Raw genomic sequence first — 27,749 nt, forward strand, 5'->3', positions numbered from 1 at the left:
GCAGAGAATGAATACCTCCACACTTGACATACCATTTCCTTGACCAATTCACTGGGTAAACACTGAGCCGCAGAACCAAACAGAAAATGCAGCCTCTAAGAACAACCTCCCCAGCAGCCAATGCACCTCCATCCTCACCGAAGGACAGCAGCGGGGACCGTCACCGAGATTTAAAGCCGCTCGCTCCCTCCCATGGTCTCTAGCAGCCCATGTGTTCCCACAGCATCCCTGCCTCCTCCCGCAGGCACGCTGACTGCTGGTGGCACGCCGGGCTGGTGGCACAGATCATTTCTGCAGGTGACCCATAAGTGCACTGACTGCCCCAGATGCCAGCAGGAGGGAATGACTTCCAGTACTGGTGGAGAAACCATTTTCCCTGCTTCCCTGAACTGCTCAGTGCTTTCTGCAGTGCTACAAAGCTGGCGTGCTGAGAAAGCTGGGGACCACTTGCGGGGGTCACAAGGGGCTGCAGAGAAGTGGCACTGCCTGGCGGGTGGCAGAGTCCCAGCACGTGCCTAAATGACGGTCACACAGACATGGTGTGGTCTGTACCAGCACCCAGGACAGCTGAGATAAAGGGCAGGAGAAGTGGGACCACTGAGAAACCAGCCCAAAGTTCTGCCCAAGCAGCCCACGGTTTGTCCTAGAGGCACTGCCCGGTATTTATGGCACTTATGAAAACACGGGGCAGCTTTAGAGAGAAGCCACATGCACCGAGTCCTCTCTACAGGATTGAAGGGCCCGGCAGACTGGCACACCAAAGGAAGGACTTGCTGACATTACTGGCATTTAGAGATTTTCTGAATGTGTTAGTAATTAAAAGCCATTTTGCAAAGATTATGTTATGCCTTTCTGATAAGTTCCTTAAAGCACCGCGCTGTGCTGTAGTTAGGACAGCCAGCAGGAGTTCTACCTAGATCCCTTATGCTGATAATATCAGCATATATTTTCCCTGTAATGTGGTTAAGAAGCCTTTAAGGGGTCAAACCCAAACAAAAAAAAAAAAACTCATTTGTCTGAAAAATATGTACCTACACAAGAGCTGCAAGCAATACCCAGAGATTACTGCAACTGCCAGAGATAAGCAGGAAAAGCAGTTATTTTTATACTGCCCTTTTTGAGAACATTTGGTGCAAGGTTGATTTCCTTTGTTTGTGCAGAGCCTGGAGGATGGGAGATGTGGCAGAGGGAGACAAAGCAGCGAGAATGCCAAAAACTTCTCACTTATTTTTCCCTTCCTTATTCCCTCCTGGAACTGGCAAGACTTCCAACTATTTTCGAACCTTCCCCTCCTCACGCAGCAGCGAAACAGAAGCTGACAAAACCTGCAGCGAGGCAGCGGCTGCTTTCCCCCTCCTGCAACACGAGCTCGGCCCACCCTGTCCCCACACCACCTCGGTTCAATTTGGAAGGAAAATAATGTAAGCCAACAGCGGTGGGGAGAGAAATAAAATCATTAAGCCAATTAAAGTCGCAGGCCATCTCCGCAGAGCACTCGCTGCAGCAGCGCCCAGTAATTTCATCAGGCTGCAGCAGACAATCAGCCCATTATCCCCGCTAAGTGCGTCCCGCAGCCAGCAGGCAGGAGGAGGGAGCTCTGCCAGCTTCTGCACAGCAAGATGGAGGGCTCTGTTTCAGCTCTGCTCCCGGTGCCCAGCGCACAACCCTTCGCTTGTCCCAGCCCCTCGCCCATCATTGGCTCGGGGACGGGCGCTGGTAGGATGCGCTGCCCTTCGGAGCCTCCTGCTTATGTTATGGTTCCTGCGATCCTTTGGAAACACGCAATCGCAGGAGCTGGACTGCAGGCAGAGCCTCTTCGCTCACCGTTTTTTCTTTTGCCTCTGAGGTCTGATGCTGGCAATGCCTGGCCTGGCTCACGGTTAATGATTCACCGCCGGCTGCTGCCCAAAGCAGCCCCAGACGAAGCAACGACGGCGCTGCGAAAGCCACGGAGGCTCTGGGATGTGAATCGCAGCTAGCGCGAGGGAAAAATGTTACTGTCGCCTAGCGCATGGGAAAAACAAACAGGCTGGAGCGGGAAGAAAAACCAAACATGGATTTTTGAAAGCAAACTAAGCAAACTAAAATGCGCTAGCATTTGGATGTGCTCACCACACTGCCCAGTTGCTCTGACTCTGCAGAGCAGGTAGAGGGCTGCACAAGGCATGGAAACAATTGCCAGGATTACTGTAAATCTAAATAATCCATCTTCTCACGACGCCACAGCACAGAAAGAGCAAAATGGAATGGCACGGCCATGTGTGCTAAATACTGCAAGCACAAAGCAGCCTACTGGAAGCTACATATGGGACACATTTTGGAACAAGCAGAACTGGAAGCAGCAAAAGCGAAGGCAGTCCAGAAGAGAAAACAAAGCAAACAACAACAGCGATACAAAAGGGATGCAAAAAGCATGTATTTTCTCCTTAAAGAAGCTGCCCCACGGCAGGCACAGACCATACCAGCGTAGTCATTCAGAAATGCTTACAAGTTTTTGATATTTTCTGCCACTCCAGCTGTGTACTGCGCATCTGTCTGAAAACAAAAGTTAAACAGCGTTAGATCAGTCAGCCTCAGCCTGTCCTGCTCCGTGTTTTAGAAATCACCTGGAATATTCCCCAGGCATACCGTCAGCACCTCAGGTGTCACCATCCTTTATCTGTGTGTCTCCTTTTTTCCCTTTTAATGCTCTGACGGACCCCTAGGAGTCCTCCTTTGGAGCCAGAATTAGCCCAATCCACCACAGAGCCGAACCACACTAGAAAATACAAGACCCTGTGCATCATCCCCCCTGCCCTCCTGGTGCTTCTGCCCCTCCGGTGTTTGCACAAAGTGTTAACCGCTGGGCTATTTGCTTCTTTTTTAATACACGCTGGCTTTCACCCAAACAATACTCTCGGCAGAAGAGGATCTCCACCCCTCTTGTGAAAAACAGCGGGTTATTTACATGCTCGAATTTTCATTTCAAGTTCGTTTCAACACTTTTCGTCCTAACCCAATAGCTTGTTCCCACAACCCACCCCGCAGCCTGCGGTGGTTTGGAGGCAAAGGTCGGCAGCGCTGCGAGGCGCTATCTGCACGGGACAGAAAACATTTGCAGGGTGACCGGGAAAACAAACCCAAGAACAAAGGGCAGGAGACCCAGGAGCAGAAACGCGCGCGTTTCCTGGCGGCTGTATTGTTCTGGGAGGTTGCATCGATCACGGGACCGGGACCGCGGGTCCAGGCGGATCTGCAGACGCAGCAGTGAAGAAGCTGGGGTCGGCTGCTGCTGCCCCGGCACTGGGTGGAGGTGACACGTGTGATGTGGGGACGCGTGTCACCAGCCAAGGCCAGCGCCTCCACGCTGCAACGGTGACAAGGGAGGGTTTTCTCGAGGGGACAAACAAGGCTCAAGCTCTGTTATGGAAATACCAGCCAGGGACCCGACAGCCAAACGCGACTCTAAACGTCAAATCACGGGTAAAGAGGCTGCAAAAGCAGGCGTTTATCTTTGTTCCGCTCCCAGTAACACGCCACTGAGGTTTATCATCCTCACTGGATTTCTGGAAATTAAGACAAATGCATTTCAGGCTCACAAAAATAATCCTGAGGGGAAAGCCATGGAGAAAAATAACCATCTAACCCCGTAGATAAAAGCAGCTCTTGTGGATTAATGTATCAAGGCTTTTTAGCCTCTGGATTCAGCAACTGATCCTGGGCTCCAGACAGGTGTACAAAGCAGTGTATTAGTCTCAGCCCCAAATAAGTGGGCTCTTGGGTCTGGAGAGAGGTGTTAGAGCTATTTCAGAGGTACGGCTGAGAAACCAAGCTGCTGCTGAGAACCCCTGAGATGTGGCCATGGGGCCACTCCAGCTTGTTTTGGGAACAACCACTCCAGCACCCTGCAAGAGGCAGCATGATTTAGACCAGATCAAAGCACGTGCCACACTGGCAGCTGCCGACTTGAGGCATTTTCCTGCTCGTGCCCTGACCTTCCCTGCCTGAACCAGGGCTTCATTTTGGGTGGGATGCACCCAATGATCTTGGTGGGACAGCAGCCCAAGGCTGGCCCTATCTGCCCTGGCCAGTGGCAAGATCTAGCCTCCGGGCATGCAGCCGTCCCGTTTGGCACCCAGTCTGGCAGGCCCGGGTGGGACGGGGCCAGGGAAGAGGGATCAACAGGCCCAGCTCCGTCTTACCTCAGCGATGAGGACGACGATGACCGAGTCCTCCTTCTCCTGCTGCGTGAGCTCGGAGATGAGGGAGCTGAGGGTGTCTGTCAGGTAGGAGTGCACCTCCCGCTTCACGCTGGGGATTCCCATCACGACGGACACTGCCCAGGGCCAAGAAGAGATTTTAGAGAGGGGGTGTGCTGGGACAAGACGTTTCTCGCAGTCCCCATGACCGCCTCGTGGTTCTCCTGCTTGGTGCCCGGCTCCATCATTAAAACCCAAAGGTGCTCAGCAGGTTGGTGGGTGCCTGGGCTGTGTGGGACTTCCATACTCCAGTGCCCCAGCCCAGTACTGACCAGCAGCACCCCAGAGCTCCCGGCTGGCAGGGCACCCATTGCGGCCAGATGCTTCCAGGACAGCCGGGACCTGCTGTCCACGCACTGCCCGACCTCTGCAAGCACCTGCAGGGGTGGTTGGCCAAGGGCTCTCCTGCACCAGCAGCCTTGCTGAGGCTTGATTTTGGAAACGTGGGGCATGGGAGTGTCAAGGTGTTCACGGCCATGAGCAGCCTAGTTATGCCTAACTCGGGGTGAGCCCATTCAGCCAGCAATCTTGGTTTTGTACTGCTTTATGAAAAATAGAAAGGAATCAGAGATTCCTTCTTTTCTCCCCCAAAGACCGATGCCTTAAAAAATGCCCCAAATCCCTCCCCTCCAAAGGGCCTTTCCAGCCCATGATGGTAACTTCAAGACCACCCTTGTTCTCCAACCCCCTCCCATGGCCAGAAGCACCTCAGTTTAGGAGGGATCAGTTGGCTGCTTGGCTTTGTGTTGGGATTTGGGAGTGGGGGGGTGAATTGTCTGGGAACCAAAGTCCTACTCCAGGTGGGATTTGTCTCCTAAGACAGGTTAGAGTCTCCACAAAATGCACTGCAAACTGTGCTCTCATCTGACCACCTTATAGGCAAAGCCCAGAGCGCTCTGGAGATGGAAAGCAGCAAAAAACGTCCGAGAGAAGCACCGAGAACATTTCAAGAGCACAGACATCCTCCAGACATCCTGGCTCGCAGAGGCTACATGGCTTACCCACCCCATGTGCCGCTGCACCAAGGAAGCTTGCATGATGCATGCAGCCGTTCCTCCAGTCCTGCTCAGCTCCGCACCGCAGCCAGGCCCGGAGGAAAGGGCAGGGACAGGCACCAGCTGAGAGGAGGAGCACCAGAAGCAGCACTAATTCCCATTTACCTCCAGTGCGCCCCTGTCCCACATGCACGGCTGGCTGCAGACTGTTCTCCTTTGACAGCAAATGTGGCAAATGATGGAAGATGGTGGGAAGGTGCAGCACATTCTTGTTGGTGATATTCCACAGTTTTAACTTGGTTTCGTCTTAAAAAGGAAAAGGGAATCAATACGCAAGGAACCGCATGTAGGAAGAGACTGCAAGGCAAACAGCCTTTTTAGAGCAGCCTGGCCACCCGAGACTACTGCTGGGTTATAAAAAAATCAGGCCAACCTTTAACACACTACCACAAACCCAATTAAAGTTCAGCTGGAGCCATGAGAGCCTTAGAGAAGTCCCAAAATATTTGGGAAGAAAGGGGGAGAATGAAGATCAACTGAAGGCCAAATCAGATCTTTCTGGAGAGATCCAATTTTCTTCAACTGAGCAACTTAAAAAAAATGAACAAATAAATTGGCAAGGGGTGCTCAGCCAGTCTAACTCCTTCCTCTCCCCTGTCTTCAGATACCCATTTTCCATATGGATTCAGTACAGCCATAGGAAACGGTATGTATGACTTGCAAGAAAAAAAAAAAAAGAACTATAAGCAAGCAAGTTGGCAAAAATCACTGGCAGAGGCAAATCTCAATGTTTAATGATGCATATGCACCTGTAATTAAACAGGAGTTTAAGAGTTCCCAAGTCCATTGCATTAGATAATAAAAATAAAGAACATATCAAGCCCTCTGAGCCCCACAATTTGCTGGTGCCAGGAGGGAGAAGAGCACCGTCCTACCTGCAACCCTGCACGCACGCGCACCTCTCTACCTTCTCTCTAGCAACCTTCCAAACATCCCGAGATCCTCAGCTCCTGTTATTCACCAGATAAGCTGCTCCAGGTCCGGTTGATATCCCGCAGGGCCTGCTTCTCCGAGATGGCTCGCTTGATCTCCTCCAGGACCAGGTTCAGCTCCTTCGAGCGCTTCAGGCTCTCCTGCTCGGCTGCATGCAGTCGGTCCCGGAGAGCCAGAAACTCCCGCTGGTAGATATCCACAACGTCGCCTGCGGATGAGAAAGAGAAGAGTTTTCTCCTCTGTGCTCTGAAGGGTTTCAAGCTGCAAAAGCGAAAGCATTCATCCCTTCCCTACCTTCACGAAGTTACAGAACCACAATGAAAAAACTATTTCTGTTTTCCTCTTTAAGTTCAGTTCCTGGGTCATATAGAACTATGACCTGATGCTATGTGACCAAAGCATGCAGCAAAAAATATGCTGCAAGTTAGTTCTTCTTTGCTACACACGCTGCTGGCATTAATTTTAAGAGCAATACTGTGCCCCTCTGCAGCTCCAGCACTTTGGGCGTGTGAGAAGGCAACTGCTGGAGCGAGCAGTGGGGACCAGGAGTCAAGTGAAAAAGAACTGGAAGTACTGGTGTCGCTGACCTGGTAAAACCGTGATAAAAACAAGGAATATAAATATTTTCAATTGCCTTGCACCTTGCTTGGGTTCCCTTGTGGTGCAAAAATAAGAGTTTAAGAGCAAAAGCTTTGGGCACGAGATGAGAGCCGGTCTCCAAGAGAGGACACAACTGGGGACCTCCGCACACCAACCCTGAAGCTGTGGCAGATAGGGCCGTGGCCACACAGCACCGCATCCCCATGCTTTCCTTGCCACAGAAAAGACCCTAAAATCCCCTTGCAAGGCCTGCTTCAAAGGGCAGTTTATCAGCAGGGTGAGCAGAAGCCAAACCTTGGGCTCGCGGGGAGGGAGCCGGCACCACGTGCTCAGCTGTGCCACAGACGCGGCTGCTGCAGATGGCCCGGCATGAATAACTGGGGCGAGGGCAGCGGCATCGCGGGGGATTTCTCCAGATGGCACGGGGCATCTCCAGGGAGAACAAGCCACCAAGGCTGGCTCGAGAGGCTTTTAAAAGTGCTTGGTTGTAGCGGCTGTGGAAGGGATGCTCCTGACCGCAGGAAGGGCAGGCGCAAGCAGCTCCTGGCATACTGAGAGGTCTTGTCCACAGAGTGGACAGACAGACAGCTGCTCCCGTGCCCACAGAAACCCCACAGGTTTTCATTCAGCCCTCCCCGTCTTCATGCAAGCCCTGAATACATATTCTGCCTGTGGTGAGAGAGAACGTGCTTGCTGTCCTCTTTTATGGTGAAAGAAGCACTCGGTGCCCCAAAACCCCGCAGGGCGCCGTGGCTCAGTGCTGCGGGCTGGAAGCAGGCGAGGGCCTGCACAACACCAAGTGAAGGGGGGAGAAGTACTGGCAAGGGGGATGCTGCACGGCCACAGCCCCCCAGGAACACCCGCCTCAGGACTCTGAGGCAGACCCCAGTGGTCTTCTGCAGACAGAAAACCAGCCAGAAATGCCTTTCACTTTACTGAGCTGCCCAGGAAGCAGAAGGATGCAATACCATGGCCTGACAGGGGCTGGACAGACAAGGTCCATGTCTAGTGCACGAGTGTAGGCCCGGTCCTTCTCCCACCATCAAGTTCCTTGCCATGTGGGGGGCAAACGCAAGCAAGCGTGACGAGAAGATGCCATGGCTTTGAGCAGCGGCATCCCTCCCATGGCACGTGTGAACAGCTGGTGATGCCAGCAGGAAAACGACCTGGGTTTTGTAGCATGGATGGACGGGGAGAACTGCCTAAGGAGCAGAGCTGGACACAAAAAGCCCGGTGCCCAGCCTGACGTGGGGACCTGCCAGCACTGCCTCAGAGCAGAGTCCCAAAGGGATCCTAAAGGACAAAACTAATTACGGTCACTGTACCTCCCCTAAGCGAACCAAAATACAGAGTATCATGTGGCAATAGTGGCTGGGGTGCTTATATAGATTCAAGTGTTCGGATACACACCTTAAAGAAGCATAATAACATAATATAAATAAACAAGTAACTTTTGATAGGGCAATAAAGATTTTGTTTCAAGACAACATCTTATCGGCACGCCCTTTTTAAACAACAAAACTACTGAGTGCCTTCAGCCGGAACCAACTGTACAATGGCTGCGAGTGGAATTGGTTACCGATTAATGAACTTTCCTGGGTCACTTTTACCACATTATTAATGAGACTTGTGTACTTAGTAAACACACACATTTATCTGTGGTTGTTCGTGTGTTTTCAGTAAGGTTATAGCTCACAGAACTACACCAAAACATGTTTATCCACCGAATATTAGACCCGCAGCCCAAACACTGCCAGGACAGCTAACACGACCAAAAATACTGCACCGGAGCTTCCAGCATGGGGCTAAATATAAACCAGAGCCATTGAAAAAAGATACACTGACTGCATCAACATTTTCTATTTTGGGGTCCATAAGCAAATAAAAAAAGTGTGTTTTGAAGATCAAACAATACGCAGCTCCAAAGCACAGAGTTTCCAAGACAACAACGTTCTGAGTCAAGCGCTCTCTAATGCTTTTGCCTACAACAAACGCCCCCCATGGGGTCCCTTCCCCCCAGACAACCTTGGGGACTCACTGCCTCGCCCCACGCAGCAAGGCCACGCAAGGCACCGGGTCTCCTGTCAACCTTCGGGCCTTTCTGCATTATTTTCTAAGTCGCTGGAAGGTTTGTAGAAAAACAGGTTAACACCCAGCATCAGGGGCTTCCACAGGAATTCACAGGAGGGCGTCAGGCTTTAAATTCACCACACGATGAACGCGCTCTTTACCTGGTGCTAGCTCTCAGATGTAAGCATTTACCTCTAAGCTCCCACATTGTCCAGATGAGAGGTTTTCACGCACATATCTTTTAGTAGCTGCATCTATGAGGAGCAAACCTCGCTTTGTGTTGTGGCAGGGAGCAAGGGCAGAATCACACGTGGCAGCACCAAGCCTCGGGATCTCGGCGCACCTGGGTTTAGGGTTAGGGCTGTGCGGCTGCGAGCGAGTCCCCGCTGCAGGCATCAGGCCTCGTTCTGCAGTACCTGGAGCAGAACGCAGGGCTTTGTGCTTAATGGCTTTTTCCAGAGCACTGCACTTCGTTTGTGTCAGACCGAGAAGGGAAATGTCACTGATTATTCAGGCACTAATGACCTGCCCGCTGAAGCCAAGAGCTGTACTTTTCATTAGGCTGCGATGGTGATGTGCAGTCAACCATTTGCTGCTTTTCCGGCTAATGGTTGGAAGTGAAATTGTATTTGTTTCCAGTGCTCTTGTCCTATGATGTCTTAGTAGGCTTTCCATTCTTTAATTAAAATTTCATGAAATTTAAAAGCTGATCGATCGTGACCAGTTACGGTGACGGCTTGAACGGCCTGAGACAAAGCCCGAGATGGGCGTGCAGCTCCTCACGACTTCCCAGTAACGCCATTTCACACTCGTGAGGCTGCGATGACACTAAGATACAAGCCTGCTTTCCTTGCATGCCCCTCGACTGCTAACCCAGGGAGGGCCCTGAAAAACCACCGAGGGCAGCAGGGGGCAGGGGCGAAGCCGGCTCCCACATCTGCAAGCCAGGCTGGACGCAGAAGCGATTTGCTGCTAATTAGGCTGAACAAATCTTTCAGGTAGTGGCAGTTCAGCACAGAGCCTTTCCTGACCTTTCCAAGCAGCAAGGCTCACTGTCTCTGTATTTACTGTAGTCCCTCCCAGCACAACAGGGCAGAGCTCTTAAAATATCCTGACAACAAGTGTTGCGGGACAGAAACTCCTCGCTGTAACTGTATTAAAAAAAAAGACTCATCTTGTGTTTTTCTGAGAGATAACACATTGCTTCGGGCTTCAAATACACTGCTTTAATAAAGATAGAAATTCAGTGTTAGGCGGGAGCCTGCAGGACAGAGCTGGGAGTCTGGCTGAGCATCAGGCCAACGGAGCCTCACACCGGCCGAGCATCGTGCCGACCGAGCATCACGCTGACCAAGCATCGGCTCCTCCCTCGGCTCTGTTATCTCTCCCCATCTGTGCCCGGCAGCAGCTGCCAAGGTTTGTTTTTGATGCGGGGGGGCCCCCAGCTGATCTGCTGTGGGCTTCTCAAAGGTTTCAGTCCATCCCAGAGGCTTAGCACAAAGGGAGAGAAGAATGTTGTGGCTTTGCTCTCACTGAAGTGACAATGAGGCGAAGCGGGTTTGCCAGCGGAGGGAAGGGCTGGGATGCCCGCATCCACCCTGCTTGTCCACTTCCAGTTTTTGAGTCAAAGCAAAAGACCTAATCTCAGCCTAAAACAGCAGATGGGCACAAAATCAGGCCAATGCCGACAAAGCCCCCACTCTGAAATCTCACGGTCATTCATCCATGTGGACACACATATATTTAGTCAAGAGTCCTATAATCCTGTGTTCTGTCTCTCAAATGGCATTCAGCTTCCCAGGGAGCGGGTGGCACGTTCTCCGTACGCCCACATTTCAGGAGCACTTGCCCGTGCTTTTGTTGTGTGCAGATAACCTCTGCCGGCAGGGCTGCGACGGGCAGCTCCCTCCCTCCCGCTCAGCCTGCCCCGAAGCCAGCGCACCGCCTCTGCTAGCTGGATTTGCCTCTCATTAGGAAGGCTTTTAAGAGACTTTGCTTAAAAACTAAAAACAACTCCCAGGCCTCTAATCTGTTTATAAAATCTTGGCTTCGAGAGCGCAACGGCGCATTTTGACCCTTCTGCTGCGATCAACACAAACACCAGAGTTTCCAGGGGCAAAGCAGCCAAAAGCAAGCACAGTCAGTCACAACACAGGCGGAGTGAGAGCAGAAAGCTAAACTTTCTCTGTAGACATTATCGAGCACAGCGAGCATCCCAACCTCATCCGGAGCGAGGTGCAGGCGCCCTCGGCCCCAGGTGATGATTGTCGATTTTACATTTTGATGTTTAATGATTTATATAATGCTGGCACCGCTCCACACATCACGCTCTGGACTGCCCTGATTGAATCGCAACATCCGTTAGGTGTTTGCTAATGGAATTTCACCGGACCGTTAAAACGGGTATCAGGAGTGACTGCGCCGCATCGGTGAATTCGGTTCAGCTGCTGAGATGTGCAAAAGGCTGGTCCTGCTGCGGCACACAGCTGGGACAGCCCTTGCACGGCTACCCAGCCATCAGCAATAACTCCACCACAAACATTTCATACAATCAAAAGCTAAATTTTGCCATTTGCTTGTTTGGCTGTGGAAGGAAGAAACCAACTTTAGAGACGTGTCATCAACAGAATCCCAAAGCAACCCCAGCAGCCGCAAGGCAGGGACTGCTGGGCTGTGTGGAGCTGCAGGTGACAGCTGTGACAGCCCACAAATAGAGACGGTAGAAAAACTTAGTTTAGTAGCAGGGAAGGAAAAAGATAGGAGGGCTCAGCAGCCAAAACACCCCCAAAAGTCTCTGCCCCTGCTGGGCAGGATGAGATCGAGCAGGTCTTGTCCTTCAGGTCTTAAGAAACACCAGCTGTGCTCGTGCATGATGAGCAAGGTGTTGAAATCCCACTTGCAGAGAGAGGCCTCCTGCTCCATGGGCCGGCAGGCTGATATTTGCAGCCTCAAGCTCGTCTTTTAAAACCATAAATACTTTGACAGCTTAGGATATATGTACCCGCTGGGACAAATCAAACACCGTCGGGGCCAGATTTCTGGGAGCTGTATCTGCCAGGTGGAACCAGGAAGGGCAGGATGAGCATCCCAGAAGGCTCCCATGGTTGCAAACAGCCCGGGGTCCCAGGCAGGCTTTCTGCCAAGCTCCGTGGCTGCTCAGTGCTGCCATAGCCCTGCCCATCCCTGGCAGGGCAGGCAGGCAGGTCCTGGCTTCATCGCGGTAATCAGAAAGAGCATCCCAGCATTGTCACGCAGCAAATGCAGGTGCTTTACTTGCTTTCCTCAACAAACATTATCTGACAGGACATCACTGCACCAAACCACAGGGGTACTGAGTCACAACAGATATTTTCTAGCCACTGCTTATAAAAATACACTTCAAGTTTCTTTATTCATTTTCCATTAGCATTGTTACAATTTGTGGTTAACACCAAGACATAAAGTACCATAGGAAGCAGAGTCCTTAGCAGCACTAGAAAGCTTGTTATTATTGGGAAAACAGCTGTAGGTGCAGAGAGAGGCAGGCAGGGCAGGGGAGGGGGAAGAAAGGAGGCAGCACAGGGGTCCCCAGCTCAACGCAAATGTGTCGTGCGTGATGGTGCTGCCACGGTCACTGATAGGGAAAGCCAGAGTCACCACGGTGGGCAGGGGTGGCCAAAGAGGTGATCAAAAACACAGTATGGGATGAAAGAAAACCTGAGTTTCTAAAATGCACAAAGCCCTGGCGCTGCCTGTGGAGCCCTGGTGGGGATGCAGGCACCAAGAGAAAAATACAGAAATTCAGCACTAACAAACCACCAGGGACGGGCCCATCACCTGTGCCTACACCATGTCAGATGGCCGGGGAGGCACCAGAAACCATCAGACTGCTCTCGGGCACCAGCAGAGCAGATTTCGGGCACTGCTCCCGCAGCCCAGCTCCGTGGGTGAGCCATGCTGAAGGAGACAAAACGCTCCCTGATCAGCACGGGTCCCCCAGGGTTTTGCCACGCCACAAACAAAAGCAGTGACAAGGAGGAAATCCCCAGAAGGCATAAGCCAGCATCAGCTTCTGCAGAAGAAACCAGTCCTGCATTTGTCTGGGAGTTTATCAACCTGTCCGAGGGATTTAACGAGGCAGACCCATCAGATGGCAACTCGTTTTGCTGCAAAACAGCGAAGGGGAAGAAGGAAAGAGGGCAAATACTGCTGTTGATCAAAAGAGAAAGAACACAGTATTAAATAGTAAATTTTCATCACAGCAAAAGGTTCAAGAGGAGGCCATAGGGTTTGGCATTAAAACCACTGTCTCATAGATTTAGTAAGGATCTGGAAAAAGATGAATTTGCAAGGTAGCAAAATATAGAGGTGACACAGAGATAAGTTTGTCAAAGCCCAAGACCAACCAAGTGACCAGGAGCAAAGGCAACGGAATGGCAAATTGAGACCAAAGCTGATTGATAAATATTAATCAAGGAGGAGAGGGGAATCAATGTATTCTTCACAGGGTTCTTAATTAACAACTTTAACTCGGAAGGAGACCAGAGCATCAGAGTGTCTTGGTGCTGCTCTGCGGCAATCCAAGGGGAAAAGGGGATGGCGACGGAGGCAGAGATGTTGGTCTGCTTGGTGAACGGGACGGAAAATAATAGTACGAAGATTATAACATTATTAAAATGATGCTGCCTAATCCCAGAATAGTCTTCACCTCATCTGAAAAAGAGTATTATTACAGACTTAAAAGGGGCTTTAGAATAGGGTGATGAAAATGATCAAAGGGCTGAAAAAGCCCTGCTCTGTGAGGAAAGAAAATATATGAGATTATTCATCTAGCAATGGGCATAATACGGCTCATGATGAAAAGCACACAAAATGGAGTGATATGATGAAAATATATCACAGACTTCTATTCTTCTTGTCTCAAAATACAGGAATAAGCGGCCATTTGATTCAAATATTGTTAATTTCAAACTGATAAAAGGAAAAGTCTTATGCAGAAAAAGCGTATTATCTCTCTGAACTCGCTGCCACGGAAAAACACAAAAACTGGGAATTTAAACAAGGCTGGAGAGCTGGAAGATGCAGCAAGCACTGAGGCATCAGGAGATGGGGCAGCGAGCAGTGCGGGTGCATCGTCGCCACGTCCCGTGCTCCCCTGGTTTGGCAGTGCCCTTCATCCCCAAACTGCCGCAAACTTCCACGTCTCTCCTCCCGTATCACAACTTAATTAGCAACACCGCAGCTTTATTCTTCAAAGTGAAGCTAATTCATCAATGATCTATTTACCTGCGTAGCACAAATAGAGCTTTCGAAGCATTTTCTCTCGAATGGAAAGCGAAGGCTTTGTTCTTGTTGTTTTTTTTTTAATACTTTTTATTTGACTGGGGAATAAAAACATGCTGAAAGTGAACAAAATAAGGCATTACAGAAATCAGGGGTCATTAAACCTCAAAAAAATTGCAGCTCTACAGGATTTTTAAGGGGACACAGCACACTCGGGTACAGAAGTGCATTTCTTTCCCTTTCGCCTTGTTCTCACAAGTGCTAAAGCCAGTGAGTAAAACCCCGTGAGCTGAAACAACCCCAAGGGAAGAGCTGATGTCCGAGCGCACAGGACTGCGTTGCTGCGGGTGCTGGTAAGGCCGATCCTTGGTGCTTTAAAGAAACAGAAAAACCCGAGACACAGCAAATGCCTCGCAGTCTAACAGGAAACCCCTGTTTATTACAACCTAATTGTGTTATTAATGAAGCACAAGCCTCGCTCCACCGAAACCCAAAGCGCCCACGCACTCCGCTCCGTGCCGCAGCGCTAATGGCTCCGCTTCCCTCACAAGTCCATCCGACAGGAATGCCTCCAAGAAGGCAAGCTGATCTTTGCAAAGGTCACTGTGTTAATCATCACGCCCTTTCTCTAGCAGCAGCTGTCGCTAATTGCCTGTGAAGGAGTCGAGATGAAATTCCTGTTAATCCTCCTCCCAGCATCACTACAAGCCAACAACATCATCGGGTCCCCCCCCAGATGACCACGAGCCGCGGGCAGCTGATGGACCAGCAAGGTGCGGGCGTAGGGGTGAGAAAAGCAGCTCCCCTCTGCAAACTGGAGGCCAACTGGTTGATAACTGGTTGATGGGGCACTTCCCCAGCTCCCATCAAAAATGACCATCGCAGTCATCGCTCCGCTGAAGTTGCCACCAGCCTCACAACAGCCCAAATCCTGGAACACGGGGAGTTTGTTTAATCAATAACATATGAAGCTTTTGGCACAGCTGAGCATATGAAAGAGTTTTACTAGAGCAAAATAAAGTACTGCTGTGTTATAAATCAGAGAACACATATGGAAAAGTTAAAGTGCTGTACTAAGTCGCAGAGATATCAAGGAAATCACAGAAGTTCTGGCTGGAGTCCCTGGCTCCATTTATGTTAATAGCAGCGAACTTCAATGCAAGTCAGGTTTTACTTCTTTTTTCCAAAAGAGTAACTCATTTGCAATGCATACAACTGTATTAGAGTGAAAGGATATTTAAAGTGTTCCCTTCACTCACTGCCTGCCTATGTAAATTGTACATCGTGTCTACCTACAGACACGCAGAAGCAGATTACAATTTCCCCATTGTACCAGTGCCTGATCAGATGCACAATGGTGCTTGTGGGAAGAAGCAGATTTTCAAATCATCACATACTGATCACGGGATGAGCTGATCTGAATTGCATTTTGTTTTAGTGGTCTTAAATAATTTGCAGAATGCTTAAAATAAAACTCGTACCGAACCTTTTAAAAATTACTCAGCATCAATATTTGAAATATTTATCCCCCGGGGTGCAGGCTCGTAACATGAGCACTTAATGGGGTGCATTTCCTTCTCTCCGGAGAAAAAACAAGACACTGCCATTAAATAGCACACACAGACCAGCTATAAGTGTTGATGCTATCTGAGGTCTCTTGTTTCATTTTATATGCTAGGATAATTCCTGGGAAGAAAAACATTCTGCTAAGAGACGAGGAAGACCTGCTTCTCCCTTTTCTCATTCAGCCGCCAAGAAAACACGAGAAAGGGTTATCAAATACTGCTGACACCCCCTCCCACAAAGCCACGCTGGCCAGCTTCAGAAAAGGAGTGCAGAAAACCCTCCTCTCCTCTCCTCTCCTCTCCTCTCCTCTCCTCTCCTCTCCTCTCCTCTCCTCTCCTCTCCTCTCCTCTCCTCTCCTCTCCTCTCCTCTCCTCTCCTCTCCTCTCCTCTCCTCTCCTCTCCTCTCCTCTCCTCTCCTCTCCTCGCAGAAAACCTGCCCCAGAAGCACAGCCCGGGCAGTGCTCCCAAGCAGCCTCTGCTCGGAGCAGCAGCCTGCGGTCACCCGGCTGCTCCCTGCTCACACCCGCAGGGACTGAAGCAGAGCCACGAGGCCTCGGTTACACGCTCGCCAGCCCCGTGCCAGTGTTATTTCAGCACAAGCATTATTTCAGCAGATCGGCTCCGCTGCGAGGCAGCACAGATGCTGCGATGGCACAGCGCGGGGGGGCTGCAGGACGTTTCAAGGGTAGACAATGAACAGCTGGGGGAGGAGGATGCTGACTACGTGGGTGTCTTACTGCTAGGCCCTCGGTTGTTTATTAAATGTTTACTATCCCAAAAAGTGCAGAGCACTCCCCACGCTGTGCCAGCACGCATGCCATCCCATGGCCCGCCACATCCATGAGCTGGTCCAGCTGGAAAACGAAGCATCCTAACTGCGGGCTCAATTTTTGGCCAGAGCATCCCGGTGACACGGTTCTGAATGCTGGTGCAAAGGACGTGGAAGCACGTGGGAATGAGGATGCCCTTTTGGACAAGAGCCCGAGTGGAGAGCAGCTGAAATGGCTCGTGAAACCACATCCCGAGAGGTGTGGCTCTCCTGCCAGGTCATGTTTACCTACCGGCTTTAAGACAATTCACCCACCCTTGCATCGGGCTGCTTACACCCTCCAAAAAGAGGGATGCTTCCCTTCCTGCAGCACGGAACTGCAGGACCACAGCCTTGATGCTTAATTTCATGACTTCTTAAAATGCAGTTTAGTCCTGGCCTTTGTAAGCGGAGTCACCTCACGCTCTCCGTGAGCGGAGATGCAGCTCCCGCATCTCATTTCCTTAGAACACGTCTATTTAAATGCATTCGGTTTTTCAGCATTTCACACACGGTTACCTTTACTGGTGGCATATATAAGGTAACACTAATTGCTATGTGGGCTGCTGTGGCTCAGTTTTCCAGACTTTACGCCCAGAGGGAAGCTATGTTGCAGAAAGATTCAATTTGACACGTTTAGCTGCTGCGAGGAGCGCAGGCTCGCTGTGGTCCCGCTGTCCCGGGGGCTGCCAGGGGGTCAAAAATCAAGGGAAAACCCCACTGCAGGGAAGCGGGGCTCAGCCTGGCAAGGGGAAAACAAGCAGCATGGCTCACCCGGATGGAAACTGCCCTTAAAACCTGCAACACAAAGATTTAGAGCCTCTGTTTCCTCTGTACAAAGAGGTTTCGTGTTACTGTGGTGCCCAGGGAGGCATTTCTGCACTCACACCCTGTGGGTACCCCTGGGTGCACCCGAATGCTGCCTTAGCAATGGTCCCTCACTGCCACGTGGGCTGCTCAGCACCTCTTCTGGTACCGACGGCTGTCCTCTGAGGACACACAGAAGCGTTTAACAGCTGGCTCGTCGCTTGGAGACATCCACGCGAGAAATCACCCCGGGTTAATAACTCACCCTCATACCCAGCTCCCCAAAGCCTCCTGTGCGCAGATCAGCCTCGCGCTGAAGGATCACTGCTGTGTGTTGCTGCGAAACACCTAATCCAATTTTCTTCATCTTCGCGGATAAAGCATTGAGACAGGGCAGTCAGCCTGCCAAACGCAGCAGCAGAGCTGCACAGCCATCGTCGGGCCTGAGCACAGCAGGCGGGCGAGCCCCGGCTCTGCCAGGTGGGCAGGAGCAATCCTGGATCCACAGCCTCTGCTGGGGAACGGCTGCAGTGGTGGCAGCAGGAAGGTTTCCCAAAGGATTTCATTATTTAGATTGAGGAAAGCAAAATGTATAAACTATAACATCACGACTGTGTATGGAGGTAATCACGGACGGCTGTCCCCAAAGCCTGCTTACAGAAGTGACGTTCTGGCAGCCTTGGAAGTCACTACGCTTGAAGCTGTGCAAGCACCCAGGAGCCAGCGGGACGCCGTGGTGCCAGAACAGCCTTGCACACCTGTAAGACAAATACGTTCTGCAACGCCAGGCAGCAGACGAGGAAACGAAGCTATAAGAGCACATCGCTGCACGTGAAGGGAAATTCATCCCGCTGCTAATGCCCATAGCTTCCCTAACGAGGGTAATGGATACCACGAGGAGAACAGGCGTCTGCCAGCAGTACGGTACCTGACACACAGAGCTGACGGGATCTTTCTCCCCGAGCCTCAAGCTGACGCAAAATGCTCACGTTTTAATAGTAAGTGTGATTAACCATTAGCATAAATTACCAATTTTATAATGAACTCTCCAAAAACATCCTGATGGTTTCTTCAGAGCTGTGTTCCAGTTACACACTAAGTTATATTTCGGTTTAAATATAAAGCGAGGCCTGTGACGGGTATCACATCAGAAGTCAGGCTAAATGATCCTGGAGGCCCTTTCCACCTTCGAAATAGATAAAAGTACATGTTATTAATGTACAAACACGTAAGGGAAAGGGCCACACGATCCTCCAGAGGAGAAGGGAAAAGGGGAAAGCTGGTTCAGTTTCCCGGAGAGGGCAGCGATTTACGGATACGAGCGTTTTCTAACCTCGACTTCTTCAGCAACAAGCCCGTGTGCTCACATCTCGCTGCTCAGAGGACATCTCGTGCACACAACAAGTAAATTTGTCCACATGGCTCGGGCTGGGGCTGCAGCAGCACGCCGAGCTCGCTGCTTCCAGCTGTGCTCCGTATCCGCGGCCGGGCGCTTCCCGCAGCCGAGGCACTTCCATCAGCTGCGGGGCTGGGGATCACCACCCCGGGCATGCCATGAAACCCCCGCTTCTGCTTTAATTTTTGTTACAGCTGCCCAAGAGATATGTGAGCACGGGAGCAACCTAACCTAACCCCCGGTGCTTCTTGCTTCAGCACACCAAGGCTGGGAATTTCAGAGTTTGAAAGAGTCAAATTTCCAAGGCTACTGAAATCATCTGTTCTTGGATTGCTCTGAGTAATGCTAAAGGGTTTGATAGTAAACATCTTTTTTTATTTTTTTTTGAGGGGTATAGGGCGTGGGGAGGGACAGAAGCCAACAAATAAATTAAGCGTTCATAAAGACACACTGTCCTCCTCCTCTCCCTCAAATTTTTTTTATGCCTCCTGTCGCCTGTACAGAGGGTGTATCAGATGGATTTCAACAGAGGTATGTTTTCCTATTTTAAGGGCAATTAAAAAAAAGAATGCAACAAGCATTTAGACAGCACAAGTATTTCCTCTCCACACTAACAAGCATTTCCTGACCGAGCAGCTCCTCAACATGGAAGACATCTAACAACTTTGTTTTCCCACAATAATATTTTTCCCAACCTTTGGCTGTTGCGGCAGCTTATTTTCCATTTAAGGCCATAATCCCACTTGTGGGATAACCCATCCCAGTGGATCTTCACAGATGTAATTACTAAGGCAAAGTCCTAAAACAGAAAAGTGTTGCAACTATTCTTGGGAAGAAATCAGGAAAGAGAAGAGAGAGAAGCTGAAGAGTTTCCAAATGCTGTAGCTATCAAAGCGTGCCAGAATGGCTCGGTTCCTCTTATTTTTAATAGAACTGGACAGTTAAGTCAGAAGTTAACACAAGCACATAAACTCACACTAAACTCTGAGCAGGCTGGCTACAACCCCTGCCTAAACAGGAGGTATATGCATGCTCGAGAGTTACTGAAAGCCTTGCCATGAGGCCCTGGATGGACTTTATATGGCTTTGCTGGAAATAAAAAGAAAAAGCGGAGTGGCATCCTGCTCTGCCACTGCTAGCAACATTCCCACCGGTCTCCACCGGGCAAAGTGCCAGAGATAAATTCAATAGATTAAACCAAGCAGAGCAACACAACGGATAGGGACGTGCTAAGTCCACGGGTAGAGACTCCGCAAATGCTGCAGATCGCAGGCAGAAGCCAGCGAGGGAGCACCTCTCACCCAGCACCGGCTCCGGCCCCGAGCACCGAGAGCAGGGCACGAGGTATTTCCTTAGGGTACAGTGAGCCAGGCGGGTTGTGCTGTGCTTTGACTATGTCAATCAGAATTCAAGTAACATTTACAGCACTCCAGTTGCTCCTTCAAGTTTATTTTTCATTACTGCATGCACTTGATGCCCTGGGTGAGATGCCCTATGAAGCTCTTAGGATGCCTGATGAAAGCCAGAAAGTTGGAAGATCTTTGGGCAAACCAGACCCACACCTTCGGTGTCTGCACTGAGAGCTTCGGCAAATTTGTGTAATACCCAGCCTTACAGGAATGGATTTCAGACGAGAAGAGCAGTTGGCAGGCTCAAGCAAGTAGAAAAGCACACGCACATAAAGGATTGGGAGTTGTGCACGAGCTAATGGAGCAAGCAGAAAATGACTGGGCATGCTCTCTGGGCTCAGGGACCGCTTCCTTTACGACAGACAGTAATGTCTCATTACAGGAGAAACAAATACAATAAAGATGAATATTCCATCTTCCCCCGGCTGCATTTTAAGCGCTAAGCCAATACGAATTCTCAGGTTATATTTCACAAAAATAGCTCCTCCAAAAAAAAAAAACTGCTGGCAGTGCAGCAAGGCAAATTTCATTTCAAAGATAAATCCCACATTCTTCGGAGGCAGATGTTAAAATATATCAGACTTTATCCTAACAGCCCCTTCCCGGACCAAAATGAGGCACAGAATTTATAACAAAAAAGTTTCTTCTTTCACCCCATCTCCCCTACGCCGCCTTCACGTGCGCTGTGGTGCTCTGCAAAGTCAGTGCGGCCCCAACCCAGTACTCGGGACCAGCAGGAAAACACCTGGATGGTAAAACCACACTGATGCCGTGGTGGTTGCCATCACGGCACACACTCAGTTCCAATTCCCCGTGGAGGTGAGACCAGCACAGCCTGCAGCTGACAGTCACAGCCCCGTCAGGGCATCTGGGCACAGCGCCCACCGAAGCAGCCCAGTGGCTGCCAGGGGGTTGCTGGCATCTGGGGTTGTGCTGAACGTGGGGCTGAGCCAGGACGCTGTAGCATTGCTGCTTCTAGCTCAATTTACCTGCGCGGTTTCATGGAAGCTCCCACAAGCTGGCACGTGCAACAGCCTTAAAGCTGCCCCTCGGAGCAACACTGTAAATCTGCATCACCACCACCTCCCGCAGCAGGAGCCGGCACGCCGCACCAAAGGGCCATCATCTAGCTTGTACCGGGATGGGTTGGGAGCAAAGGAGGAAGCATCTTCACCAACAAAAACCCAGCTTGGCATGAGCCTGCTGATTCCTGCTGAGGTTTGTCTGCATGCTGTGGACATCCCGCTGGCCGAAAGTCCCCCAGATTCAAGCACTGGAGGCAAACATGCACCAACACGAAGCTGTGCCTATGGATCACAGCTTGAAGGAGTTTGGCTTTTTTGTTTCTTTTTATTTTTTTCAAAAAGTTGGTTTATCCCACATTCATTCTGTCTATTACCTCCCCTTGCATCTCCATTCTGAATTATTTATCATCAGGTATCACATTCATTTGCATACTTTATAAGGTGCAAAATAAATGATTCGTCATTACATATTAGGCTCTTCCAAACCATCTGTGCGAGGCTCTGCAGCAGTTTTGTTTTGCTTTTCTCTAATACTTGGGGGAAAAAAATCCAAGGGGAGAATTGGATTTGCTGGAAACGTACAGTAAAGCAGTGCGCACGCTTGCTGAGAGCAAAGGTTTATTGCTCTGTTATAGCTGCGCTCCGCATCGAACGCACAGACTATCATCTTCGGTGTAATTTAACTGGTGGTACAAATTGCAAGTAGCATTATTTCAAAGACCTTTATTTATTGATTTGAAACAAAGTCCTTACCCTCTTCCTGTTCCCTCCTTGAGTCGTGCTGATTGCATACAAAAGAGAGCTATCACTTAAAGAGCCAATTAAGTCAACTTCTGAAAGGTAATTGAATAGCTGAAATTCTTAGTGCAATATTGTACTGCATTATCTTGATTGCAAGGAAGGAAAACAAAGCAGTCAGAGTGATGAAAATTAGAGAATGAGGCATTAGGCACAGGTTGGGAGAGCAAAATGGATGGAGCCATTACCATTTTCTTTCTGTGCTGACTTCTACTGCTTGCTATGGGTGTGAGAAGGCAAAAAAAGAGCCTTGCTTACTGCCTGTGCTGATGAGCAGGGCTTTACGAGGGACTGGCTGAGCTGCTGACAGGCACGGAAAGCAGTGGTGGCCATGGCCACCTCCCCAGGGAGCTCCATGTCTTGGTGTCCTGTGGTCGACTGCAAGCTTCGATTATTTCAGCCCTTGTATCTGGGTCTTAACGAAGATAACGCCTCCTGTGTGGGTTCACTGGAGCCTGACGGAGGGGCTCATACTCTTCTCTGGCAAAGCCATTAACAGACCTTCTCTTTTCTGCCCTCCTGGCTACCTCCAGAAATACTTGGAGGATTTCTGGTCGCCTCTGAGGGTCCCAAATCCCTGCCCAACCTGGCTACGGTGAGGCCAGGAGACTTAGATGAAGGACATAAGCTTCGTTCCCTTAGAAAAAAAAACAAGCTTAGCCAGAAAACAAAGGAGAAAGTGATTGCAAGCCTGCCAATACTCCAAAGTTACATAAAATCACTGATTTAAATGCAATAAAAACCAACCACCAACTGAGAGCAGAACCCTCAGCAATCTGAAGCCACCGGCTGAACGTGGTCAAAACCCACCACCCATTTGTAGGAACCGCTCAGAGTCACAGCACTCGGGCTATAACTCATTTATTTACACAGCCACATAAAAAGGAAGCTTTTTCCAAAGCGGGAACAGCGGCGCCACACGCCATAAAAACCTCTCTCCTCCTCCTGCACCGGCAGCACTTTGACGGACCCGTCGGTGCTGTCCTGCTGTCCCTCCAGCCTCCCGCAGCAGCAGGATGAGTCCTCCCAGCCCAACCTCCCCGCAAAATCATCGGCGTGCTGCTGCTGGTTCCCTTTCGCTGCCTTGGCACCGGCTGCCTTCCCGCACACGTGTTTTGTCTGGCACCAAGAGTCTTCTTGGAGAAAACACAGCTGAGCAGGGCGAGATGCTGCCACGAGGCCCTCTGCAGCACCACAGGTATGCGGGTGGTTGTCCGCCTGTCCTGCACGCCTGCTCTCAAGGTCCCTGCCCCGCGCCCTGCAGACTTTCCAGCCCCAGTGTAAGCGTAGACCTCCTGGAGCACCCCGATCAATGCTGCTCCTCTGCTTGAGAGGCTGCAGGGGACGGTCAGAGGGAGGTTTCAAGGGGATTTGCGCACCTAACAGTGCAGTTTGGTGCTTCTGGGAACTGCCCCTGTGCCGCGACTTCCCCATCTGTGGGGTGAGCTCAGCGGTACCCACCCTGTGAAGGGCTTTGCTTTCCACCAGCGCCCCTCCATCTCTGGGAGTCAGGTGCCGCCACCCTCACCGTGCTGCTCTGGGGCCGCAGGAGCCATCAATCTGAACCGAAACGTCCCCAAATCCATCAGGAATTTGGCACTATCGTGTAATAGCACCGGACACACACGTGGTAGCAACGCTTGCCACTGTGCAGCAGAAATATGGCACCAGCAGGCACTGCTCGAACTTTGGTGTCGTTCATTTTTGTCAATAGCTCCTCAGCTTACGGTGCAAGTATCTCTGCAATTTTTGCTGAAATTCACTGACACAATTTAAAGAACTTGAGCAATTTTTTTCAAACTTGAGCAGTCTTTACCCAAACGAAGCCAGAAGGAAGCCTTGACAGTCAAGTACCCCCTGTAAGTCCTGGTCCTCAGACAACAACCCATAAAACAGGAGCTTTGGTTTTCCTTACTTCAGCAGACTGAAAGCACATCAAACACAGCAAAGCGGCAGCCCTTCGCTGGCCGGTCTATACTTGTGACTTGTTACATCTTTTCAGGAGCTCTTTTCAGTTACACAATCAAAAAACCCATAAGGACTTTATCGAGAACAGCTCTCAAAATTGTCTGCACTTCCACAAGAGCTTACGTCAACGCCGCGGAGAGGGGAGCCAAGAGGAGAACAAATATTTCACGTAGCAGCACTCGCACATAAATATTGTCCTGTGACACCGATCCGCCGTCGACACAATTACATCCTCACGTAAATTACTGGTGCACTTCAGAAACGCTGCTAATAGGAGACAAATAAATAAATAAACGAGCGCGTGAAATAAGAAACCATTTGACATTCTAGCGAGCCACTTCACCCTACGATCATTATTTCCCGAGGCACGCCGTGCTGGTTCGTATTCCAACGGCACATCCTGGTAGCCGCACAGGTACAAGAGGAGCGTACAAATCATGTTTTGCAAACAATTGTTGACGAAGAGCAGTATTTGTGTATTCATTGTTCACCGCTGAACAGTTACATACATTTTAATCCCGACCTCAAACACAATTTGGGCCGCGGCAGATGTTTCCTATGGCACAGACTTCCTCTGGAAGGGAGTTAATTCAGTTTGAACACGGCAGCAATGAAGAAAGAGATTTAAACAAATATTTTCTGCTTATTCTCTAAGCTTAAGACTGCAGAGGTAGAAATGAGGGAGCAGCAAATTGAAGAGCTAACCCTGCCTGCTCCGGCATCGCCTCCGAATTCAAACCAGCACAGAAGCCTGCGCCGCCCTGTCACCGAGGATTTCTCTGTTACACCTGGCTGTGTCTAAATGAAACTAAATTGTTTTAATGAGGTGCCTCCGGATGCACACTGACGGAACAGAGAGGCGAACGCACCTTGTGTTTTAGGCTGCTTAAGTTTCACCAAAAAAACGGGGCACGTTCGACTGCAACGCTGTTCTCCCTTCCCTTCTGTTACCCGCTGCAGTTTTTTCCCATTTCTCAAGAGCGCCAAGGGGATCGTTGTTTCACCAGCCGCAGTCCCAGCCGTCCACAGCACAAGATCCCATGGCAATCTTACATTTACATGGTCGCCCATCCTGAAGAGCCCTGAGATGCTTTTAACGAGTCGTATGCAGAAGGCCCGTCACTTCGCCTATCGGTACAACGGGCTCGGGAAGTGACAGCTGTTTAAATAGTGCTCACGCAGCGGAGTAGTTTAAGGGAAAATGAAATACTATAAATAATTGAAATCGCAGCACGAAACGCAGGCAGAGCAGAGGGAAAGAGGGCGACCCAGAGGAAGCTGGCAGCAAGAGAAGCAATAAGGACTTCTGCCGAAAGCCAAACTAAACAAAAACATCCACACCTCTGCACCGTGCCACATGCCAGCAAACAGAAGCTGTTTCCGACCTGTTCTGCCCTGCTTGGCAATCCCGGCTTCGCCCACCACCAGCCCTCTGCTGCCAACAGCTCCCACTCTCCTGCTGGGGACCCCCTGGTGCCCAGAGATCCTGGCCTCGCTGACCGGGAGACCCACGTTTCAAATGGCCAGGGTGTGACATCTTCCTCGAGGGACTCGCAGGATGAGCACACGCTTTGAGGGCTGCGCAGACACCCAGCAAGGTGGATGTTTTGCCCTGGGGACAGCTGGGCCCGGCAGGAGACGGCAGAGAGCTGAGGGTGCTCTCCGGAGCTAAGCGCTGCGGGGACCGCGCCGTCCCCAGCCCAGCGCGGGGTCGAGGAGGGAGGCTTCACGGTGAGCAAGTCACGAGATTCCTCAGGGAGTGGTTCATTCAGAGGGCACGGAGCGATACCAAGACCCAGGTAAAAGTCCCCGTTAAGATTTCTGTGCAATTCAAGAGCTGCTGTTCTCAGAGATAAGATGGGTATCTCGCCTTACACAGCAATCGATTGACTTTTAGGGGTCAACTGGCAGGCCTCACCAGGTTCCTCTTGTGCAATGCCAGTGGTTGGAGGGCAAAACCTGTGCCAGGCACAGCGGTTAAGATTCAGCCCAGCTCCCAGAGCCACAGGAACTGAGAGCAGGAGGTGGAGGAATCCTGGTGCTGAGGCTTCTGAGTGAGCAATTCAGCTCGAGAGCTCCTGCTCTAGAAGCACATCGCCAAGACAAAAAGAGACCACGCTTCTTGTTCCGTAACACAGGGCTGGAAACACTGTTAGCGGATCCAAACCCACCCAAACGTCATGGCTGCTGTCAATACAAAGCTGTTCCTTTCTCTTTCTGCCATCCTCTGCTTCGTCCGTGGGGCAACCATTAGCTGCAGACACAAAGGGAGCAAAGAGCCTGCAACAAGAGCCTCATTAAACCGACCGTGCAACCGGATTTGTTTTGGAGCACAGCGCAGTCCTCCGCGCTGCAAGGCAGAGCTCTTGCTGGGGGAAAAAAATAGATCAAATTTAAAAATGTCTTGCATACCTTAATATTGCAAGCAGCTCCTCAGTCAGGCTTAAAACAACAGCATTATCAGCCGAAAAAAAAGAGAGCAGAAACTCTCCCACAACAGCAGCCCAAATAAAAAAAGGAAAAGGATGAAGGAGGCTTCAGATCTGCCCTGGATAAAATGTGTGTCTCTGCTTTAACCTGCTGTAGGGAGGGGGAAAAAAGGAAATGGGATAGCAGAGACCAGAAATCAGATTTATTAGGGCCAACCAGGTAGATGAAAGACAGATGATCACCAAGCAGTTATGTCTCTATTTTGGGATGAGTTAACTTCTGAAAACATCTAGTCAGCTTTAGCATTTTATACACATGAAATTAGCGTCCACACAAGAGCACTCTCCTGAAACGACAGGATTTAACGTAGCCGAGATAATTATCTAGATCCTTCTTTATCCCATTAGTGGTTTTCATTCGCGTCCTGGAACACCATAAGCGGATTGTTCAAGAATTATTTGCCATCCGCTGTTTCAATCCCGATCGGAATTATCTTTATACCTTGGTATGAAGAAAAGAGATTACATCCCTGCCGGGGCTCGCTGCAATGCCCTCTTTTCTGAGTCTCCTTTTATCGTTTTGTTCTGCAAGGTAGCGAAAAGAATCAGAAAACAATTGCCATGGACATGACGTTGCCCTCTCCTCCTCCTCTTTCTTCCCCACGTGTGCGTTTGGGAGGAGGCTGAGGTGGGGGCACCCACGTGAGAATGAAGCTGAGCAGGACTTGGTCATCCAAAGACCCAGGATGGGATCCAGAAACGTTCCCAGCTTCTTTCTGCACCACAATCCAATAATAATAAAGAGATGAAACTCTTAAAAGCAATTAAACAATTCACCGTGTGCAACAGGAAGCAGTGGGATTCGCTGCAAGGAGAGCCCCCAGGGGCGGATGCCAAATGTCGCCGTCCGTGCTCTCCAGCAGCACGTCACTGTGCGAGCTGACAGAGAGAAACCCAGCGTGTTTCAAACAGCCAGCACCATCCCTTGCTTCAAGGCCCAAACCACCGCGGGCCAACACTCCCCTCCCAGCCACGAGTTTTGCATTAACGGAGGAATTACACCTCCTTCCAGGGACGGCCGGGACACTTCTCACCTCCCCGTGGGCACCCACGGCAGGAAACGAGGAGACTCCTGGACGAGACGAGAGCTGTCGTTCCCCCTTGTAGAGACATAACAAAGTAGGTACGCAGACCTGACGTGAATAAAAAGGCCTTTTTTTTTTTAAAAAAGCGTGTTTTACAGCTTCGTAATGAGATCCGTAGGAGAGGTATCTCTATAAACAAGTTATTAAAGGGGGGAGGAGGGACACAATAATAGCAGGTGCCAATTACTCAGCTCCCAGCAGACCCTTTCCAATTTCTCACCTTCCCCCAAAGCAAGATGT

At 50.4% G+C, this 27,749-nt stretch overlaps 1 protein-coding gene across 1 annotated transcript in view; it reads right to left on the bottom strand.

Moving 5' to 3' along the window:
* The window catches only part of MGAT4B (alpha-1,3-mannosyl-glycoprotein 4-beta-N-acetylglucosaminyltransferase B), a 44,336-nt gene that overhangs the window by 8,376 nt on the left and 8,211 nt on the right, over positions 1–27,749 (bottom strand). The window contains exons 2-5 of the mRNA XM_083798821.1: positions 6,255–6,434; positions 5,399–5,539; positions 4,182–4,315; positions 2,489–2,535 (exon numbers count right to left, since the gene is read on the bottom strand). Coding sequence (XP_083654947.1) covers positions 2,489–2,535; positions 4,182–4,315; positions 5,399–5,539; positions 6,255–6,434 — 502 coding nt within the window. The remainder of the gene's footprint in view (positions 1–2,488; positions 2,536–4,181; positions 4,316–5,398; positions 5,540–6,254; positions 6,435–27,749) is intronic.

The sequence above is a fragment of the Anser anser genome (genome assembly GCF_964211835.1).
Source record: "Anser anser genome assembly, chromosome: 14".
Lineage (NCBI taxonomy): Eukaryota > Metazoa > Chordata > Aves > Anseriformes > Anatidae > Anser > Anser anser.